Source organism: Diadema setosum, chromosome 16 (assembly GCF_964275005.1).
Source record: "Diadema setosum chromosome 16, eeDiaSeto1, whole genome shotgun sequence".
Classification (NCBI taxonomy): domain Eukaryota; kingdom Metazoa; phylum Echinodermata; class Echinoidea; order Diadematoida; family Diadematidae; genus Diadema; species Diadema setosum.
In genome coordinates this window covers 10,146,024-10,168,717 of record NC_092700.1, presented here as the reverse complement: position 1 = coordinate 10,168,717, position 22,694 = coordinate 10,146,024, and the positions used below count along the sequence as shown (strand labels likewise).

General features: G+C 38.1%; 1 protein-coding gene across 1 annotated transcript; it reads right to left on the bottom strand.

Moving 5' to 3' along the window:
- Window positions 1–5,758: 5,758 nt before the first annotated feature.
- LOC140240282 (adhesion G-protein coupled receptor G4-like) lies at window positions 5,759–22,003 on the bottom strand. The gene is made up of 13 exons (XM_072320066.1): window positions 21,062–22,003; window positions 20,364–20,649; window positions 19,676–19,789; window positions 18,403–18,527; window positions 17,747–17,893; window positions 16,875–17,184; window positions 16,179–16,333; window positions 15,131–15,301; window positions 14,055–14,182; window positions 11,846–12,111; window positions 10,704–10,770; window positions 9,575–9,879; window positions 5,759–6,086 (listed from the first exon to the last, which is right to left on the bottom strand). Exons 1-13 carry the CDS (start codon window positions 21,980–21,982, stop codon window positions 5,794–5,796), a joined length of 3,288 nt encoding a protein of 1,095 aa, XP_072176167.1. The 5' UTR covers window positions 21,983–22,003; the 3' UTR covers window positions 5,759–5,793.
- Window positions 22,004–22,694: the final 691 nt, after the last annotated feature.

The window sequence follows — 22,694 nt, the reverse complement described above, 5'->3', positions numbered from 1 at the left end:
ACCCTGAATATATCATAAAAGTGCCCATTTTTGCTGCTTAAGTTTTTCAGAAATTGTACTTTAAAATTTGCGTTAGAGATGTGTTTTTAATGTTTACGATTGTGCGTGTGTGTGCGTGTTCCCATGAAATATCATTATAATGATAGGCCCTAAGTGTTTTTTAATCTTTTTAATGTGCGCATCGATAAATCAAATGGAAATGTGTACCCGTATATAAAGATGCATTATGGTGCTCATGAGGTCCTAGACAGCAGCACAACCATCTGCTATCGAAGTTCAGAACAAGTGACATGTTATAAAACTAATAACGCACGCTATCTACGCACATTTCCTGCTGGAGGATCGAAATTGTGTCATCGTATAAAGTTATTTTACACAAACATAGTCGCTCTTTTCATGTAAAGTGACAGATCGAGCGAGATGCGGCGCAGAAATAAGGTCAGGATTTGGTCCTCTTCTTTTTAAACTGTACTAGCCTAGTTTTTGTTTGCTTCTGTTTCGTTTTGTTTTATGTGAATGTATGCCTCATTTTGGAGGTTGGACGGATTATAGCTGACTTCGTCTTGCAAGATCCATTGGATCAAGGTCGGAGGGCCGGATAAGAAATAATCCCATGAAGGAAAGAGGATACCGGTTTCCTTCCTTCCTGTATTTTTTCCCTCCGATGTGTCGAAGAAAACTGGCTGGGTAAAGAAGCTAGGATATTGCCCTACTACCATAATGACTATTTTGCACAGACTTCCCGTCTTCTCTGGATGTAGGGAAGTACATATTTTCTCCATTGAGAATCCCTTGGTGTGTGTACTGCTTTGAAGGATGGTGCGCAGTGCAGTGTAAAGTAGCAATTTGATACAATTTCTATGGAGAAAATCTGATAGTTTTACTCCCGCTTTGGCTACGCTGGCAATGACGTGCGTGTCATCCAGTGGTCACGACAAAAAGTCTTAACATCGAATCATTATCAAAATGTGTGACGATCATGTGTCATCCATTTATAAACAGGAAACAAATCTCATTTGAAGAAGATAACAACGATGCCAGGTGATCGTGCCAGGGGAAAAAAAAATCAGAACAAAACTTGCAGTCGACGTAGGTCACGCTCGTCCGATACAAAGCCGGCCACCGATCGGTCCCGGAGAACCAATGGCAAATCTTTGAAGTGAATGGATCTTCAAATATGATAAGAATAAAATCTTGTCAAATACGTTTTACATTAATGTGAATTCATTGTGCTCTTGCATAAAATACCCTCAATGAGGCAAACTTACAGAAAGTTCAACTGGCGCGACAACAGTCAGTTCTTGGTTTACAGATCCAATAGTAATGCCAAGGCAATTGCACCTTGAGAAAGCCATTATCAAATACATGGAGGTGGAAACCCTTTGCTGGTTTTTATCTTATCTCAGTATGGTACTTAAATGAGTGGTACGTTGAGATGGGGTGTGACCCACCCTTTACTAGGACCACTTTCTTTCGCTTTGTTTTTGTTTTGGATAATTATCTCAGTAATTCTAAAAACGATTTTCATCTACTTTATTTAATCCCTCTTTATTCTTAATAGAATTGTATGCCCTTTGATATTTCATATAAATGGTTACTAAGTAACTCGCAAAAAGTTAAAACATGGATCCCATTCTCAACCAAAACTATACCAGACCTTTAATACATCAGTACCTGATACCATTCAAGGGAGGGCGCATATCCGAGTAAAATCTTTTCTGAGTTATATGTATACTATCCCTTGCTTTGGTATTATGTATTTGGGTCGAATTGCTACCATAATAGGCCTACCATGACTGATGCATGCTGACCCAGAAAGAACAACAACAACAATAACACCACCACCACCACTACCAGCATCAGCACCAGCACCAGCACTACCACCACCACCACCACTACCACCACCACTACCACCACCACTACCACCACCACTACCACCACTACCACCACCACCACCACCACCACCACCACCAACAACAACAACAAGAACAACAACAACAAAACACATCCCTCCAAAAAACCTTACTGTGGTAATGAGCTGCCATCGATTCGCTATAGCACCAGTATGTACGCACGTCCCTACATGCATACACCGAACTTCCTAACTCTTTGTGATACCTTTAATATTTATACCTCTTTCACTCTTTCTCCTTCAACTTCACTTTGTTAGAATCACAGCAAAATGATAAAAGCTAGAGGAGCCGGTTGCAGGTCTAACTTTAGTATTTGATGTTTTATTTTTATTTTTATGAGACACAATGCGTCATGCACATACGTATACACGTACGATGTTCAGATTAAAAGGGAACACTGATAAAGACTAAGTACGACACTATACGTGTGCATAGTACAGTAGTATAAGTCAATGTGCTCAGTTTACGGAAGGAACTGTATTCATAACATATACGTAGGTAACGTTTTCGAAATTATGTAGAGTTCATGAAACCGATTAGAACTATAGTTGCTAGCCGAATGAGTTATTAGATGCATAGAAACCATCGCAGTGAGTATCAGATGCTGGTGACGTCATGAGGATGAGATTTCAAAGAGAGTAGGAAGGAGTTTACCAGAATGCCAAGAAAAAAAAAATAGATAAATACATAAACAAATGAATGTGCATCTTGTTCGATCACGTTATTACTTAATTACGTCACGGCTCTTTACCAAGCTGGGTCTGGGCACACTCATGGAAACGCCGCTGTCAAATCTCTTACGAAGTGCAGTTCTATCCGACACTTCGTTTCTTTTGGTCTTCTTTTTCTTAATACGTACGTGCGAATAAATCACGAATACTCACATTGTTTTATGTACGTGACATCACGCTGCCCCTTATCCACCCTGCATGATAACTGTGACGACATAAAAAGGCAATTGATTACCACTAAAGATGAGTGAGAATTTGACTGTCTTTGATACAACATTCATAGTTCTTAATGTACTCTTGGATGCAGTATGTTTATGAGTGAGCCCCCCCCCCCCCCTCCTTAGAAAAAGAAAAGAAACGGAAATAAAGGAGACGAAGAAGAAGAAGAAGAAAAACAAAGCGGAAGAAGAAGACGAAGGGAATCGACTGTTGTACATCAGAGTCCGACATTACGGCAGGAGAATCATTACACTGTGTGCCGACTCCTCTGTGTTATACGTCTCTTGTCATTGATCACTTAAAGGTACAGTGTACCTTTGGGAGCAGTGATTTTAAAAATGTTCGAGTAATTACATTTGATGCATATGTGTTTGTAGGTCAGTCATATCACAAAATATCCTATCATATAAGAAATTTACAAGAAAACCTAAATGCAGGGAGATATCACTGTTTTTCTTTTCTCAATAAACCATAACTGTAGACAGTTTAGTCTAGAAACAATTTCATTATAACTATTGTTCACATTTTGCATATTTAACAATACTTAACATTGATTATCCTGATAAAATTTTTTACAATGGTTGTTTCTATCCCTAACTCACATTTTAGAACTATTTTGAAGCACTAAAGCTGGGTTTTTGTGTCATCTGTAAATGGTAAAGAATGCCTTTAAGTTTATTTGTTAACAAAATATATCAAGAACCACAGCTGTACGTGCTTACTTACATTGCAAAGAAATACTGGGTCACGTGATCTAACTGTCCATAGATCTGCTAGCGCGCTTCTTCAAACTCACGTATTTTTATCATAAACGTAAGAACGGGAAAGAACGCTGCAAGCTCAAACCATGGAGTTACAACACATGCTCAAACAAACGTTGCCAACAAAATTACAAGTTTGTCGGACTGTATTCAAAGGAGGAGAATATTTGCCTGTCAATAAATAGAAATAAGCTGCATATAATATTTATATGTTGATTCCAACTGCTCATGTGAAACTGACGAGATACTTCTTATGCCTACTTTTTTTTTTTAAGGAAACACCTCCAAAGGTAAAGAAAAATAAAACCTGCATTTTTATGCGTATATCATATATAGGACTTTTTGATACATAGTTTCCGATAGGAACATTGTGTATGTGCGTTATATTACTTTCATTAGGCAAGTGCATGTGATTAGCTTGTGGACGCATACTTCTTTATTACGTGTGTTTGCCACCTTTGAAACATTTTGGATTACGCTGACAATAGTAAAGACCATAATCATACCAAAATCGAACACTTCATTCTCATGAAATAACATCTTGAATGACCGCAACGACTACAACATGCGATCAATAATGTGTTTCGATGAGTTTTGATGATTTATTGATTTCGTGTCATTTCTAGATACTTCTTAGTGAATCAAAATATCACTTTTATACGTTTGGTCATTACTTTTGCCAGCTTCATAGTTAGTACCCATTGGTACGTGGGTTGCATATAGAACGCTGTTTAACATTCAAATTTTCAAATTCAAATGATTTTGACGTCAACCGGCCCAGTCATTGCCAGTACACATTAGACAAGACATTAAACGTATGTAGATTACCACCATTATCTCATTTTGATAGCATGTTCGTACAATAAAGCAGAATCAAATTACAGAATAGAATATTTACACCACATGAGTACCAGTATTTTCAAATTTTCTAACGGCCAAGCAAAAATTAGAACGAGGTCGCGTGTTTATAAGTGAATAGATCTGAATAATCATTTTAGGAAATTAAAATGCAATCGAAGAATAAACTAAATATTGGCGTTCTGTCTGTAAGACGATACCAGTAATGATTCGTGCTGTTGTTAAAAGTGATCGGTCACCATGAAAAATTAATAATCTCAAGTCTGGCGTCATGCACATAAATCGGCAGAATTGATGCCCTTGTAGCTGTAGCGCATACAAAAAATCGGCTTGTGTTTAAACATTTTATGGGTTCTTTTTCAAAAAACCCGTTTTGACGGTATTCCGGTATAGTACCGTCAGACAACTGATTCACTATAGCTTTCACTGTCATTATTAAAATTATTAATCATTATTAACGTCCGAAATTGAACAAAAGGAAATAAAATATGTCACCTGGTTTCATTACTTTTGTCATATAAACCGTAATAACCCTGCTGGAAAGAACACAGTGTCCCACCAGTGTGTTCGCAATGTGTTCACATGGTCGGCTATGTGAAAACGCTCGAATTTGACAGTGTGAAGATAATTTTACACTGTGCTTTGGTTTTTCCAACAGTGTCCACATAGTAATCTTCTCTTTCACATTGTGAATTAATGATTAGCACTATGAATTCATAATTCAAGATATGTTCACAATGTTAAAATTTAAGAGTGAATGGAGGAATAGTGTGAATGATTGTCATACTGTGTGCACAATGTGTTCACAATGTGTTTTACATAGTGTTTAACACTGTTGGACACTGTGTTCTTTCCAGCAGGGAATATCGCAAATATGAGCAGGGCGATAGGGAGGCCCTCAAGTTTCGTAATATAGATTTGAAATCGTAAAACAACAACAACAACAACAACAACAACAACGACAACACACAGCGAAGCAATCTTAATTGCTTTGCCTGAGCTGTGCTCGCCGCCGCGGCTCACGCAAAGAGTGGTATAAGATACATCGTTTTGGTATACGTAAATATCATTTTCCCTTGCGATCCCAAGCATAATATACGCCAAGTGGCGATATAATTCAAACCACCTGGCAACATTGCATCACACTTTGCATAACAAATCCATCGTCGATAAAGGATTGATAAAAGTTCCAACGAAGACAACATCATACTACACTATCATCACAGATAATGTCATCGACGACACTTTGCTCCAATGTATATAGTTTGTTGTTTATTGTCCACTCGACCACTGAAAAAGAGGGAACAAATATTAGTATACGTAGTCGACACCGTCATTGCTAGTAGATGTAAAGGAAACAGCTGCCTCATCCGACATCATCCTTCTCGTGTAAGTCCCTGGCGTCATCGGGGCGGTCCTCAGTGGATTCCTGGCCAGAGCCTCCTGGTCGTTCCTCGACGTCGATCGGCTGGTCAGGGAGTAGGCCGTGATCGTGCTCGGCCGCCCGGAGTGCGAGAGTAGTCCTGCCAGACGCTGGTAATGAGGCGACATGGACTTCCGCACGTCCTCTTGTCTCACGCAGAAGAGGATGAACACGACTAGCCCTATGTTCAGAACAAGCGGGAAATTTATAACTGAATCTGAATTAATTGTCAGTTTTTATGCCTCAAAAGACCCCCCCCCCCCAGATAAAAATGAAAAAAAAAATGAAATGTAAATAGGTCTAAAGAGAACACTTTATCATTATATCACATACGTTTCGGCATACACATATTATATGTGATGTCCCGCATCATAAAGTATTTAGTTGTCTATCTCTCATGTCCACCACCCTTACCGTGCTAAAATTCTACTCATATTAAAAAAAAAAAAAATGTAATCATGTTGGCTCCGTTAATGAAAGATTTAAACATGTTATTATGTATGTTTATTTTTCCTCCATGTTTGTATCAATTTGTTTGCGTTATTTATTTATGTACTTATTTACGTATGCATTCATCTATTCATTCATTTGTATTTAATCTTATTTCATTCATGTATTTATTTATTTTTTTTTTTTTTGCTTCTGGACGTGTCCTCAAATATGTTGGAATGAAAAGTAAAAATGTAAATCCATGCTGTGCAGTATTTTGTTACAAAAAGAAACGTGTACCCCGTTTTCTAATGCTCACAAACAGACAAATTGTTTATAAGGTCACTAAAAGCCCCTCGGGTGCCCAATATGGGTTCACAATGAACGCATGATTTGCGTGAGCAAAAACAAGGGACATACAGCCAAAGGAGACTCGAGTTAATCATTTGGAGTCGATTTGCTATAGTACAAGAGGAAAAAGGAAAAGAAAATTATTGCGGCTTACTTTTATGATCAAGATGGATATAACAATATCCCTGTTACTGTGAATCATACACTGCAAAAAGTCCGGTGTTAAATAGTGAACACCGAGCTGGTGTTAAATTTTCGGTGCTCATTTATGGTGTTAAATTAACACCTCCGGGTGTCATTTCCAAATTTTAAACTGTTTTTTGAAGAGTTTCTTAGTAACTGCACTTTTTGTTGATTTTTAATTTAAACGAGACGATCAAGAATTTTACATAAAAATACTAGATTTTTGAAAAAATGTGAAAATAAATTTACACCAAAGTTACACCAGCTGGTGTGGTCTCTTATTGAAGCTGGACGGGTGTTAAACCATTGATATTAACACTAATAAATATCAAATCAACACCATGTGGTGTCATTTTTTAATTAACACCAGTACAGTGTCAAAATAACACCAGGTACGGTGTCAAATTAACACCACGAAGTGTCAGGTGAACACTTTTCAACACCATCACAGTGCATTTTCAACACCTGTGGGTGTGGTCCTTTATTGAAGTTTGATCAGTGTTAGATTTAACACCCGTGGTGTTAAATCTAACACCGATGTTTTTACAGTGTAATCATGATAATCATGAAGAATGTGACATAATCTGTGATGACATGGCCTTTGCGGTCATCGTTGATGACTAATATAAAAAATGATAATTTCAATTAGCGTCATAAATATCATTTTTGTAGCATACGTATTTATGTATAGAGACACTATTATCCTTGGCTTAGTCCTTGCAACACTGGGATACGTTTGCTGCCAAAATGGTCATCTTGTCCTTACGAAGATGGCAACACTACTTTTTTGATTACCTACTATTCATCACGTAACCTTACTGGAAAAAGATTAAAGTTAACTGGTTTTAGATTCGTAGGATCTACTCGAAATAGGGAAAATGAAAACATTTGCCAATTTGACAGAGAAATATTGGATAATCTTCAAGTAAGTTTTTTTTTTTTTTAATTTCAAGGATCAGCTGTATGTGTGTGCGATTTAGGAGCTTTAGGCAATTCTTTCTGAAACGGAAACGAGTAAATATGATTATATAATAACAAAGGGCTCAAAATGAAAGAGAACATTTGACTCGTGAACCCTATGAAATATAATCAACTGACAGATATAATCATACTGAAAACATGACAAAAAATGGGTTAGGGGTAGGGAATCCCATTTGCATGCCTCAAATGAAGAGTTGTATAAATACAGTGGTATGTGGAAGAGAGTATCATTTTAGAAACTCCCATAAAGTATTGAAAGTGGAAGGTAACATTTAGTACATTTTTATTGACCGTTAGATTTTGAATTGAATTTTTTTCGGGGCTCACCATAAATTCCAGTACATTACTAGGCTACCTTTGCAGACCCATGCACTGCATGTGTGTCCATCATGTATATTTTGTGAAGAAAGTTCATAAAAACTTACAAAACATTTCTATATACATTCATGCCACACACTCTATATTTTATTACATCAGCTCTTAAACTTTTAGATTTGTGTTTATAGATAAAAAATACAGAAGACTGCAACAAAAAGGCTAAGTGTGGCTGACACACAGAACTACTGAGTAGTTGAGTTTTGTGCATTATTCAAATTGTAGATAACTGTCGACTTCCAAATTTCTCAACAGTGGCCTAAACAAGTCCCCTGAGGTTCATATTTAATGTTTTGCTGCATTTTGGGAGGTCTGTAAAAGGTATCCCCTACCTTTAAGGGGACCGGATGTGGTAAGCATCGATTCTGTGGGGAAGTAACATGGCTTTAAAGGCAGCTGTTGTTTGTTTGTAAAAGTCATAGTAGTAATAGAAGTAAAGATGAGTAATATGAATAATTGAAACAAGTATGCAGGAATCGCATAACATAAATAGCTAATTACATGTATTTATATTACTTCCTTGTTTGATTTCAGTCATGTCCTTACTCCGGGAAGTTTGTGATATTGATATAAAAAACAATTAGACATATTAATAAAATCGAAAAGAAAAAAATCATTGCTATCATTCCGTTTCTACGATAAGACCAAAATAACGTGAGGGAACCAGAAAATGATATCTTAAAATCATTTTCGGAGGTTAAAACAAAATGATGCACACGAATTATGGCAATGACGGATCTGTCCATGTAATACCCCGACGTGACACGGACAGAACCTTTTTGCTGACATGGCCCAATCCCTGCGTTCATGGCCTGCACTCTTGGAGGTCCGTGTTATGATAAGGGATGGTATGATATTGGTTGAGGTGAGGATTCAGCTTTTAATTTTTCGCAAGATATTTAGAAGCCACTTCATGAAATGTTAAAGAGCAAACGATTCTAAAAGGAATTCAAAGTTTATTTGATGAAAATCGGGTTGAAATGACTGCTATATGTAAAGAGTAAAACAAGGCGAGTATAATAAAAGATGGGTCCCACCTTTTATAATAATCGCTTTGTTTTGGATATCTAAGCCATTTCAGAACCATCAATTTTCACAAAACAAAACAATTACAATGCTCTTTCATTATTTCATACAATTGTAAGAGTTTTTTTTTTTTCAATATCTCCACAAAAAAGAAAAATTATCATTAAAAAACAAACAAACAAAAACGCTGGAAACCGGAAGTATCATCTCCACCAAAACTGTACCATCCCTTCAGGTGAAACGACATCTGAACAAACATTACTCTACGACTAGCTGTTCCATTTCTTCTTTGTCTCTGGTTCTGAATTAGTATAAATTTCTTACCTTGCAACGAATTTATCACGCAGAATAGGAGCTGGAAAATGTATGCGGCGTCCTCTATCGCCAGGAATCCGAAAACCCACGTCAGCCCGAGGAGAACGGATATGGAAAAGGCGTTGAGAAGCCGCGCACGCAGCTGCCGATAGCGGGCGGCCTTGTCCTCTTTCTCAGACGGCACCGTGCCGCCGAGATTGGCGGTGCATAGCCGTCGCACGACCACGAGAAAGATGACGAAGTTGAAGACGAGGATGAGGCCGATGGGGAGGATGACGCCGAGGAGGAATGTGAGCGTTGGAGTCAGAAAGCAGCTGCAAGATCGGATCAGTAAAAATTGTAACGTAGTATTATGAATTTCTGCTCTTAATGAACGTGTTGAAAACATGACAAACTCACGAAACGTTAATCATCAGGTTTTGACTTGATTAGATATAAAACACAGGGCTTACTTATGATGCATAACCTGTAGCAGTGTCTTCATGGAAGCCTACAAAATGAAATATGAAATAGCCGACCACGATACATATTCTTAAACAATAGTCAACTTTTGAAATTTAGATGAAGTGAAGCATGCAGTCAGATCTGATTATTTTAGTTCACTTCCGTAACACCCCAGGAAAGCATCTTCTACCAGAATGTGATGTGGACTTATGAAATATTTCTAGGCATTAAGATTCCGGCAGGAGGCAGTTAAAATGTCATACTTTTAGTCTCTGAACAGAAATTTCTTTATCTCTGAGACCTATCTCTATGTACCTGCATCTGTTAGGACCCCTCTGAAAACCAGCCTTTGTTCCTGCCCATGATTGAAAAAATGAAAATAAATATTATATTGAATCTATTCAATATTATTGTCAGACGGTCTGTGACATGTTATGAAAAAAAAAAACCTTTCATAGGTTTACACAGAAAAGAGTCCATCATAGTTATGTCAGTATGTATGCATATATGTGCGTATACATATGTATGTATGTTGTATGTACGAGTGTACGTGTGTGTCTATCCATATCATAATTATGTATGTGTGATGTATTGCTGTATGCATTTCTCTTTGTTTGTATGTATGCATGTATGAATGTATGCTTGCGTGCATTTGTGTACCTGTCGGTCTATAACATGTTGAAGAAGAACTTACTAAGGTTTGTAAAGATAATCGTCCATTCTGAGACCGACAGAGACACCAACCACTACCAATGGAGCACCTGGTGGGAGATCAAGAAAACATCATCGTTATTAAGAGTTATTGTTGATGGAAATAAAAATGCCAAAAACACTGCTTTGACTTCGGTTATGTTACGAATATTGTATCTATATAATATGATGACTGTAACAGTGTCTAGCATAATGTAAAATTCTGTTATTTTTTCTTAAATCAAGTATAAAAATGGTGATTAAAGGGATAGTACAGTATTGGTGGAGGTGAGAATTGGGCTTTTAAGTTTTTGCAAGATACCAAGAAAACACTTATGAAATAATACAGAGCATACCATTTTAAAAGGTTATTGAAAGTTTATTTGATAAAAATCGGGTTTGGAATGACTGAAACATCCAAAAACAAAGTAAAACAAAGTGATCATAATAAAGTGTGGGTCCCACACTTTATTAGAATCGCTCTGTTTTGGATATCTCAGCCATTTCTAAACCAATTTTCATCAAATAAATGTTGAATTCCTAATGGAATCACACGTTCTTTCATATTTCGTAAGAGGTTTCTTATTATCTCATCAAAAAATGTTAGAAACCAGAAATTAGGTCTCAACCAAAACTATTCGATCCCTTTAAAACAACATTGATGATGATTCCAAGTCCACCTTTAATGCCAATGATGACAACAACGATGTCAATTATGATTTAAAATTTATTTTATTTTTTTCACTTTCAGTAAGATGCTGAAAATCCAAACCATAGGGTGCTATTTTACTCGATATTTGGAAAACGTACAGCTTATAAATCTACCCATTTTTGATGATATACACTTTTATTTCATGAACATTGGCTGTTTCATCTTTATTTATGCTCAATTCTTCAACCGCTTTAAACATCTTCCAGCATGTCCGCTTGAAAGTTCAAAGTTCAAATTTATCTTTCATTTCCATTAAATAAACAGAGAAATCGTGTACAATATAAACGCAAAACATATCGTCAGCAGCTGGTTCACAGCTGACGATATTTTTTTTTCATTTATTCATAATACAAATCCTTATCAAGTTTGACAAATCATTCATCACTCAAGATAGGAGCTTTGAAATTTCATGGAATTAGCACGGATGGCCTCACCCCAAGCCGCCACTGTAGCTTTGGTGAGAAAACAAGGTCCCTCTTCCTCGAACACGCGTATGATCATGAGGTACATGTTGAGCGCCTCGACGGCCATCCACATCATCGTCGAGAGCAGGAAGTAGTGCAGGAGGGCGCCCACGGCCAGGCAGGCTCGATCACGGTGCGAGGCGTGGTCGATGCCGAAGAGGAAGACGAGGTAGAGCGCGAGCAGGGAGACGCAGAAGTGGAGGAGGATGCGACGCGGGCGGCTCGTTCGCAGTCGCCTACAAAGTAGTAGTGACATGGATAGGACGAAACGACTTGAAAAATCATTTACAGTATTATTAATTGTGATTGTGCATCACAAAATCACCAGAAAGTGGCACTCACTTATTTTGTGAGGGGGCTCAAAATAAGAGGAACGGGTCAACCTAGTTTTTCGTATTTTCTGAACGAGTAATACTTCTTCTACATTATTGTAAGACTTCGGATAATGGAACGAACGGAGAAATGTGTGTGTGTTTTTTTTTAAACAGCTTTTCGTGACTAGTGTGATTAGGTGTGTCTTAGAGTCCTCATTTCATTTCTTAAAACCCCTTTACGCACTCTTCACTTACATCTCGACTAACTTTTAAAAAGATAATGCTACTGCTTTGAAAGTTTTGTATAATAGTCGTGGACAGCGTGGTCAATTTCAGTTTAATCTGATAACCCCTTCATTGCTGTTGCCATGGAGTTTTACATTCTGTGTTTTGTCCCATTCAGTGCGCGGAGCACGGCTCAGTAGAAGATTGAATAGACTCTATACTTCAGATCCTCATTTCTAAGTATACACTTTTTCAGTATGTGTGCTTTCTTTCTAATATTATGGGTTCAAGGTTCTGTTTACCTTTGGGAGCAGTGATTTCAAAAATGTTCAAGATATCACATCTGATTCATATGTGTAGGTCAGTTGTGTCACAAAACATCCTAACATATAAAATTTTTGCAATAAAGCCTAAAATATATTAGGAGATATTAGTGTTTTTCTCAATAAACCGTAACTGTATACGGTTTAGTCGGGAAACATTCTTATTATAACTACTGTTTACCTTTTGTGTATTTAACAACACTTAACATTGATTATACGGATTCAAATTTTTATAGTGGTTGTTTCTATCCCTTACTCGCATTTTAGGACTATTTTAAAGCACCGATGCTGAGTTTTTGTTTCATGTGCAAATGGTAAATTATGCCTTTAAGAGAGTCCATTTGAATTGAGTTATCATCACTGTATATCATTTTAAAGCGTAAAGTATACTCTTTCGGAATCTGTTCTTTACTAAAAATTCATGTCTGCCGACTTTCTGTTGGACAGGTTTTGTGATGCAGGGTCACAGTTATCAACGGTCATGTACTCTGTCAGATGACTGTTGACAATGTGTTGACTGCCATACTGACCTACATGTACCCTTTTTACTGCTTTTGCACCTTTTTTTTTTTTTATTAATATTGATTTTGATAATTGTTCGTCAAACTGACTCTTTGCATGACTGTGGAAAGGCGTCCATTGGCTCTACCTTGGAAGATAGAATTCCCGATCGAGTCGCCTGCTGTGATAACCGAATTGGCATGAAATTAGTTGGTCGACTTATATATATGAGATACGAACGTTCCTGAATTTTTCGTGAATTTTATCATCTTTTTCAAATACGTGTCTTTATGATTTTTTTTTTTACAGGTCTGAGACCTTTAATTCGTTTAGAAGGAAGTTTAAGAGTTTCCGCCCAAGTTATTCAACTTGAAAATTATTAATTGATAAAAACTTATTGATGCCATCGGGAGATTGTGACTAAGTAGGGGAAGGAGAGATAGATACAGATAGATAGATAGATTGATTGATTGATAGATAGATATAGATGGATATATATTGATAGATAGATTGATAGATAGATATATAGATAGATAGATTGATAGATAAATAGATAGATTCATTGATTGATTGATAGATAGATATAGATGGATATATTGATAGATAGATAGATATATTGATAGATAGATAGATAGATAGATAGATAGATAGATAGATAGATAGAATAGATAAATAGATAGAAAGGGAGAGACGGAGAGACGGAGAGATGAAGAAAAAGAGAGAAGAACGGAGAAGAGAGAAGAAGGAGAAAGAGGAGATAGAAAATCTAATGCCTTCTGGGCGCTAGACATCATTTCAAGGGAGAAGTCAAATCACCTGAAGACAAGGAAGACGAGGATGGTGATGGTGAGGGCGACGATGGAGACGGCACATCCAACTTTGCTGAGAATGTCCAGGGCAAAGTGAAACGATGTCTTGCTCCCTCGATGCTGGCCAGTAATATCCTGAACAATAATAATAATAATGGTGATGATGATGATGATGATGATAATAATAATAATAATAATGATAATAATAATAATAGTTCAGTTCAGTTTTATTCACCATCAATTTAGGAGTATACAATAAAGATACACAAAATACATAACTATATACAAAGTAAACATAAACAAAACAAAAACAATTAAATTTGATGATGATGGGGATGCCAGAAGATGATAAAGAATGCGGTATTATAATTATGTCTAGTTCCCTCTGTATACAACGATAGTAATGTTCAATAATCACATTATCTATGATATCAGAACATACATGCATACGTTGACAATCTATTCGCAAAAAGAACGGTGCAGTTGCTAAAAGTAAAGCTAAGTTTTATCCCAAGTTTCCAGACCATTTGCTATTAAAACTGGACTCCGCGGCGAAGTCGCCGCCTTTGCCGAAGCAGGACAAACCACCTTAAACTATAACAGTTTTCCACGTTGAGGGCGTCAATATCCTGAAATAGTGAAAAAGAATGAGCAGAGGGTCTGGAAGCCAGACTATAGCATGAGACGAAGAGACAAAGCACACTCTATTTTGTGACATAACAGTTAGCGTAATCCTTTAATAAAAAAATGTTTGGAAAATTCGTGTCTCCATTTATCTGTATTCGAGACAATCTATTCCGGTATAAACATTCTTACGACAGCAAGACTTAGGCGAATGAAGGGACGGAATGTATTGAACAGGAGAGCTTTTAAACCACTGGCTTGTAAACGGGCATTCATCTTTTATTTCCGATGTGAAACTTTCAGCAAATCTGATCAGATATTCTAAAAGCGAGGACTTTCTGGCTAGATGGTGAACACAATTTTGATGGAATTGCCGTTGACGTCTTCAACCCGTCTTAGTATAAGAATCAAAAACTGAAAAGCTTTGATGAATTGAAAGTGGTAATGTTAGTAACTAACCAACAAGACGGCAAAATTGGTCAGATGATTGCAGGCACACGTGACTTCATTTCCACTGACGTCAGAAAGGCTGCATCCTTTACTCGACCAATCACCCACGCCGTTTCTCAAGTCAAAGTCCCAGTACACGCACTGTGATTGGTTCCCAGCTGTATCGTTATCTTGGAGTACCTGGAAGAAAGGTGACGTGGATTCTAAGTATTAGTATATCAGCGTACAAAGCAATCAATTGAAGCAATACACAAAACAGTAGAAATGCTAGGATTTAACTATACATTACGTTTACATACAATATCCGAGATTCATGTACAACTTGCAAAAGAGAAGAGAAGGAGGAGGAAGAAGAGGAGGAGGAGAAATAGGATGAGGATGAGGATGAGGTCAAGAAGGAGGAAGAGGGAAAGAGGAGTAGGAGGTGGTAGAAGAAAGGAAAGAAAAGGAAGATGTTACATTCGTTTAAAAGAAGGATATGATAGAGCGAAGACATTTGACTCAACTGCATTACCAATTTGGGCATATCGATCAGTAGACTTGACGACATTGGTATTCTTCCACTTGTATAAAAGTTTTCAGTTGTTCCATAGGTTTGAAAAAATGGAGGCAGACAACCAATGAAATTAAAAAAAAAACATTTTTACAGTAAAATGTGCACTACATGCAGGTATGTCAAAATCGAGAATAAATCGTCATCTAATTAATGCCTGTTTTAGCGAATTTTGAGTATCTGCAGAGTGTACAAAAGAAATACATTGTCTGTGGAAGTTGCAATCAGGAATTCTGCACATACAGGAAGGATACTGGCGTATCCCTATAGGGCCTACTACTATTATTCCTTAAATATTGGGAATAGTATTTGTGCCCGTGCTGTCGGCATATTCAGCTAGCTCTTCTCATTTGTATTTAGGCATTTGACAGCGACATCGTTGCCTCAATGTCCTCATTTCTGAATGTTTGTCGTGATCCTCATTGCACTTTTTTTTTCTGCAAAAGTAAGAGATTTCATGATTCATCATGATCATCTGAAAGCGACACGGTGTGTCTTCCTTACCCGGGCCGCACTGAAAGTTATCTCGACAGGCTCCGAGAGATCGTTCACCGTCACGCCCTCAACGGCAGCAGATATCACATTTCCGCTGGTTTCCGCTGAAGTTTGTGACCTGAAGAGGGAGTCTCCGTTGTACGTGATAAACCGGACTTGATTACCTGCGTGGATTCATTTCAGTGCAATGATAATCACACTCTTAATTCACTTTTCATCAAACAGATGAACATGCAAAACTAGTACTTCATCGTGATAAACTATGGTGGCAAATGTTAGAGAAATACATCAACTCTTGCACAACTTTGTGTGATTTATTTTAATCAAATTATGGGGTAGAGGGTCCAATTTCACGTGTTTGCAAACTTATTTGGGGGGGCGTCCTAGTCGACTACATTATGATTTGTAAAACTGACATTCTCTATCAAAACATTTCAAGTATGAACAATCTGATTACTGTTGTATAGAATATAGGCCTATCTATGGCGACTGCGATTTGTTGCTGTTGTTGTTGTTGTTGCTGTTGTTGTTGTTGTTGTTGTTGTTGTTGTTGTTGTTGTTGTTGTTGTTTTAAGTGTTCCAATCTCGGACCGCTGCAAGATAAATTGTTCAAAACATATCCCATTTCTCCAATTCTTACTGGTAACAAGACACTGTAAACAAATCATGTTCTATTTATGGTTAAGCCTTTATAAGCTGCTCCACCTTGACTGCCTTTAGTTGTAAAAACCGACGGGGGCAGTTTGATGGATGCACTCTGCTGACCATCCCCTTGACCATTGACGAGAGACTCGACCCCTTTCCTCCTGGCGGCTGGGTCAAGGGTCAATGCCCGAACCACGAGGTTCGATTCCTCCATGAAGAATTCGCCGTCAGCCCGGAGAGTCACCGACACTTGCTGCTCCAGCGACCGCACGACGCTGGACGAGGAGGCGGCCAGGCTCTCGCTACTTGAGTTGGTCGAGCCAATGGCGCCGATCAGGTTGTTGACAGCCTTCGTCACACTCGTTGTTACCTAGAATGGAATAATAGTAATAGTAATAATAATAATAACAATAATGATAATAATAATAATAATAATAATAATAATAATAATAATAATAATAATAATAATAATAACAATAATAATAATAATGAGAAAAAAATAATATATACAAATATATAATCATATAATTATATGAAAAAAGAAAGAAATGTGCATTTATAATCTTTCACGGGAGACTATGCAATATAGGGGCAGCACGGCCGGAGACCATTTATGCACAACTGGGTTCCATCACATTAAATACTCCTGCGACAATTATTGCTCCCATGAAATATCTGCACGCTTTAATAACCGAACATAATTTCTGACCACAAAAACAACCATAATTGCAGGAGCAAACGTCCTATTACCGCAAAATTGATATAACTTAGTCGTGTCAGTGCGACCGGGGCGAGGGTAAATCTCTGAACTCAAAGAGTTGTCACCAATGATCCGTTTGACGTCATTTTGCTTTGATAACTATGAGTTCATGGTGCTCCCCCCCCCCCCCCCCCACCTTCTCCCTGTTGAATTGTTGTGACCTATTACGTACCTTAGGCTTCGGCGAAGATATGGCGACGATGTTTTCCAGTGTCTTCGAGACGGCTGATACGAGTGCGTCGTCGACCTCAGTCATCGTTGCAGTCATCTCCTGGATGACATCGCTGACCTCTTCGACATTGGAATCGTCGACGGTGACCTATTGCGGACCAACATAGACAACGAGCATAACGGATAAGCTGGGCATCATGATCACCAATAGATCAATATTTTTGCCTTTTTTTGTTGTTTCCATTCAAAAATGGAGACATACTTCATGCAATAGCAAATTACACCATGACGGTCAAGTTAACCTAAAAAAAAAAAGAAAGAAAGAAAGAAAGAAAGAAAGAGTTGAATATCGGATTGTACTCTGACTGAATACTACCAGTGCCACCAAAACATATCGAATCTATCACCCTTCGGGACGGAGGAATAAACTTTTTTTTAAAAAAATCATTACAAAAGCATCAATTCATTAAAACAAAACAACTATAGATGATGAAAAACACGCAAAGATCACCTAAGCACGAGCTTACACCAGTGCGCACTGGGAGCAAAAGAAAATAGGACATGTGAACACTCGAAATTCAAATTTCCTTCATTATTATGTGAGCCACATCATTTTCTTCTTTTTTCTTACGAATGTAGCAGAAACTCTTAATCTACCTTGGAAATTTCTTCGGCTGAAAACGGCGCAGTTCTTGTCCCGCAGTCCTCCCACCTGATCTCGGACCAGTACGCCCCGACGCCTTGCCTTCCAAAGCATTTCCTCGATGCCAGGGGCAGACCGGCTGTAAATCAACATAATTGGCTTCAGAAGTTGAAAACGACCATCGAAACTCCAAGAAAGAGGCGTTAAAATTTTTTGAAACACGTATTATAAACAAACATGATAGAAGTGAATCTACTATACGCTCACCTGTGTGTAAATGATTACGATTTTTTTTTTTAAATCTGATCGCACCTCTGGATGTTACTTTGGAAGATCACAAACATGATACATTAGCCGATTTTGCTGTTAATAACGCTTCTCATTCAAAGAAAAATTACTTAAACACATCCTCCCACAAAATCTAAGACAGACACATTATCATCACAACATATCTATGATAGATGTATATAGAATATCAAATGAAATAGAGAATCACAGGTAACCAAGAAGTGGCCAGGTAAAGATTGTTGTTTTTTTTTTTTGTTTGTAAGAAACTGGGAAAAAGCAATTGTTGAAATAGAAAGATACCAATACATGGGAGAAAGAGAAAGATTGCGAGCTGAGAACAAGCTGAGAACAAATAATGTTGTTTCTTTTTTGTTTCTCTTTTTTTTCTCTCTTTTCCTTCCTAATTTGATCTCATGTCAGTTGACTTTGGCTCCTTTGCTTTGCTTCATATTCATTTGCAGTTTCATTAATTCATTATTCGTTCTCTTATGTATTTTCTGAGGGTCCCATACCGTACAAACTTTGCTTTCTAGTGGGACGCTCCATTTCAATTCCCATCCTTACTTAATTTGAACTATGCATATAAGAAATATTTTAACACATACAATTATGTATTCCTCATTTGTTATTCATTATCACATATATTAATTTGTTAATTTGCGTTTTCGCAATTATTTCAAATATGTTCTGCTTATACATTGTATATACATATAATTTTCTCTGTTTATTTGATGGAAATGAAAATTGAACTTGAACTTGAACAATAGACAAACAGATAATGACACACGGGGCAAACACACAAAGAAATATACCCCACCCCCCCCCCCCCCCAAAAAAAAAAAAAGAAAAAGAAAAGAAACAAAAACAGACATTTATCTACCTAGAGATACAGAAAGATAGATAGGCAGAAAATGCAAAAGAAAAAGTTTACGGAAAACTTTTAGAAACATATACCGTTTTCTTAGCTTATAAGAGTTTGAGCAAAGAAGGGTACATTACCTCGTAGAGTGTTGAATGGGCAGACAACGTCTGAGGTTGTAAGATCGCTTGGGGAAGATTCCTGCCACGTAATCAAACCATAGCTAGAATTCGTCTTTGTCACTGGACATGTTCCTTCAGGATCAAAGCAAACATTAAAAAAAGAGGTAGTGTCATCACAAGTTTCATATCAAAGTAGGAAAATGATCTTAAATCGAAAGCTGCACTATGCTTACTAATGCCGTTTTTAACAAAAATTGGTGCATATAATACAGATTTCTTTGTATTTCGTGACAGTATTTCCTTTCTGACAACAAGCTGTACCTTTTGCCAACAGGCGGCACGAAGCAAATCCAAGGCGTAGATCTGTAGAATTAGTGCAGAATTTGACCAGTTATTTGACCAGTCTTTAAAGGCTTGAACAACTTTGTCGTACTCTGTTTCTAAGTTCTAAGCTTATGTTGATACCATGAATGGATTGAAGATCATAGAGGAATTCATTTTGATCCCTGATTACCATAAATCATGAAAGAAATTACGTGAGTAAAAAAGAAAAAAAATGATTGTTTGGCATGTTCTTGTTGTGTTATCTTCTCAATTTCGAATAACCGAAATACTGGTATATTTAAGTTTGTAAACGTAAACAACGAAATATCATTATGCAATCATTCACATCAAAATACATTTTTGACTCGCAGTGCGAACGTACTTGGAAGGAATTGGTCACAGCTGATTTCGTGATCTTGGTTTGGGGAAGTGCTGTTCTGAGTGGTGCACGTCAGTTTCTCCAGACCAAGCCCTGCGTTGTAGAGATAGGCAATTCGGCTACCCACGCCATATACCTGAGAAGTGAACATCACCTCTCCAGAGACCGCCGTCAGATCATCCGGTAATTCTGAACGCAAAGCGTGTCTGCCTCCCCCTACGGCCATCCATTTCGTACACATGAACTTGTCATCCGCTGTTCGAATCTCGTAGGTTTCCAGCCAAGTAAGCTATGACAACATCGAGAAATAAAAACAGGAACAAGGACATAAACTCATGCAAAAATTGAGCATTGTAAAGACGATGAAAACATCTGAAAGACTTGCCTACGAATATTTTTAGAGGTTTGTCAAATCCCACTGCAACGGGCAATATTTTTTTTTCCTGTCCGTTGCCTGTAATGGAAAACTCGGAAGGACTTGTTTTTTTTTGTTTTGTTTTGTTTTGTTTTTGTTTTTTTTTACTTGTGCTTTGTTTGTGTTCCCGAGCGTGTGCAATACCACCTTATAATAACCAAGTTAGAAGTACAAGGAAAATCAAACAGCAATTATTTCTGTCTTCTCTGATTCAAGCCTAAAAGTTGAGTTTCTTGGCACAAAGCATTAGTTGCCAAATGTATAATTGTTGAAGTTTCCCCCCTACCTGGTCATTTGTCAGATTGTCGAATCGCAATGTATTTGTTTGGTTACAGTCCATTGTAACTGAAACGTAGGTTTCTGCGATGCCTGCACTGTGGAACTCCAGAACCGGGAACTCAACCGTGGACGTGTATTGCTCCACCGGTGAGGCCACCACCATAGCTGGGTCGCCCATTCTTTCATCGGTGCTCGTTCCTTTCGTATACTGAACGACAATGATCGGTTGATTCGAAGTGATCGATATCATTCTCTGTGATCGCTCGTCGCCCAGATAGTGCTCGCCCGTATTGAGGCGAGTCACGTTCCTGTCTATCTGTACCACTGTGTTGTCTCTCCCCGCCACCACGTGGAACTGATAACCCGATAATCGTCTGGGGAACGGACTCAGGAAGAACGATCGACCCCATCGATCGAATGGTACCAGTTGCTCGGACAAGTGATCGCATCGCGGAAAACCGACAGGAACATTAGCACACAGGCAGCCTACTGTGACGGCTACATTAGAAGTTGTCACGATTCGTGTTCCAACAATGTCAGACTCTTCTGGTTCTAGCTGCATAGTCATATACGGTCTAAGCTCGTGTTCGATTACATTTCCTCGTACATACCTTATGCCAAGAAATATAACGTCGTAGTTTACGGTCACTTGAACATTCACCGACGTTTCAAGAGCTGAAATCAATATAACACCACTACGTGGCTTTGTGTACGTTGCAACAAAGTATTCTTTGCCGAGGTGACTTGTCGGCAACACAGTGAACATATCCATAGTGTATTCCTTGTAGTTGAACGCAACCAGCGCGATGTCGTGATTCGCTCTCACACGAACTGTAGTGTGCGTTAACGCCGATATCATTGTGTTGGCGAGGTCGGCCGGCATCGTTAGGTGATACGGGAACGACCAGGGGTCGATAGTCAGCGTCATCGAGCGGTTCTGCAGAGGCACGGAGACTGTGACGATCGTCTGTCGAGACGGCGCCGCTGAATGGATGATAAGTCCCAGATTGCTGTCTTGAAAATCCACATCGTAGTTCGGCGGGAAAGCGAAGGTGAATTCCTGACCAACATTTGTGGCAGCAGACGCAGCCGTTAGAAGAACTGAAAGGAATGAAAAAGAAACGAACGAAAAGAAAAATAAAGTAGCCTACATGTTTTATAAAAAGAAAAAAAAATCCCGTTTAACAACAGGCTGGGACTGGCACAATATACTTATCGGAAAAAATGCGACATGATTGATGAACAACACTTTTGACAATCGACAAGAAGCTTAACGATCGTTTACAGCGCAAATGTCTGTCAGACTAACTCGAAAACATTGTCTTTATCCTCGTTAAAATGCGTTTTCGGTTAATCGCATTTTTTTTTACTCTCTTTCCCTACAATAGGGAGCTTTATAGATTTTCGTGACGCCGACGTTCGGGGAAAAAAAAAAACTGTTCTGCGCATGGGCAATATCGATCTCCCGTCGTCTGACTTTTCACGGTCAGTTCTGGGGCCATTTTACCGCCCGCTCAAATTCACGACGCAAGAAACCTATTTGATGCAATGATCATACGGGGTGCAATTTTACTTTAAATAAGCTACGCGTAATCTAAAGATATACTTTGAAACACGACGCAGGGAGAGAGAACAGACAA

Excerpts from the sequence above, each read along its gene's own strand:
- LOC140240282 (XM_072320066.1), bottom strand. The coding sequence starts at position 21,982 with ATGACGCTGACTATCGACCCCTGGTCGTTCCCGTATCACCTAACGATG. Across the intron at positions 20,650-21,061 it reads ACAATCTGACAAATGACCAG|CTTACTTGGCTGGAAACCTA; the intron begins GTAGGGGGGAAA and ends ATGTTGTCATAG. Across the intron at positions 12,112-14,054 it reads CTCGTCTTCCTTGTCTTCAG|GCGACTGCGAACGAGCCGCC; the intron begins GTGATTTGACTT and ends ACTACTTTGTAG.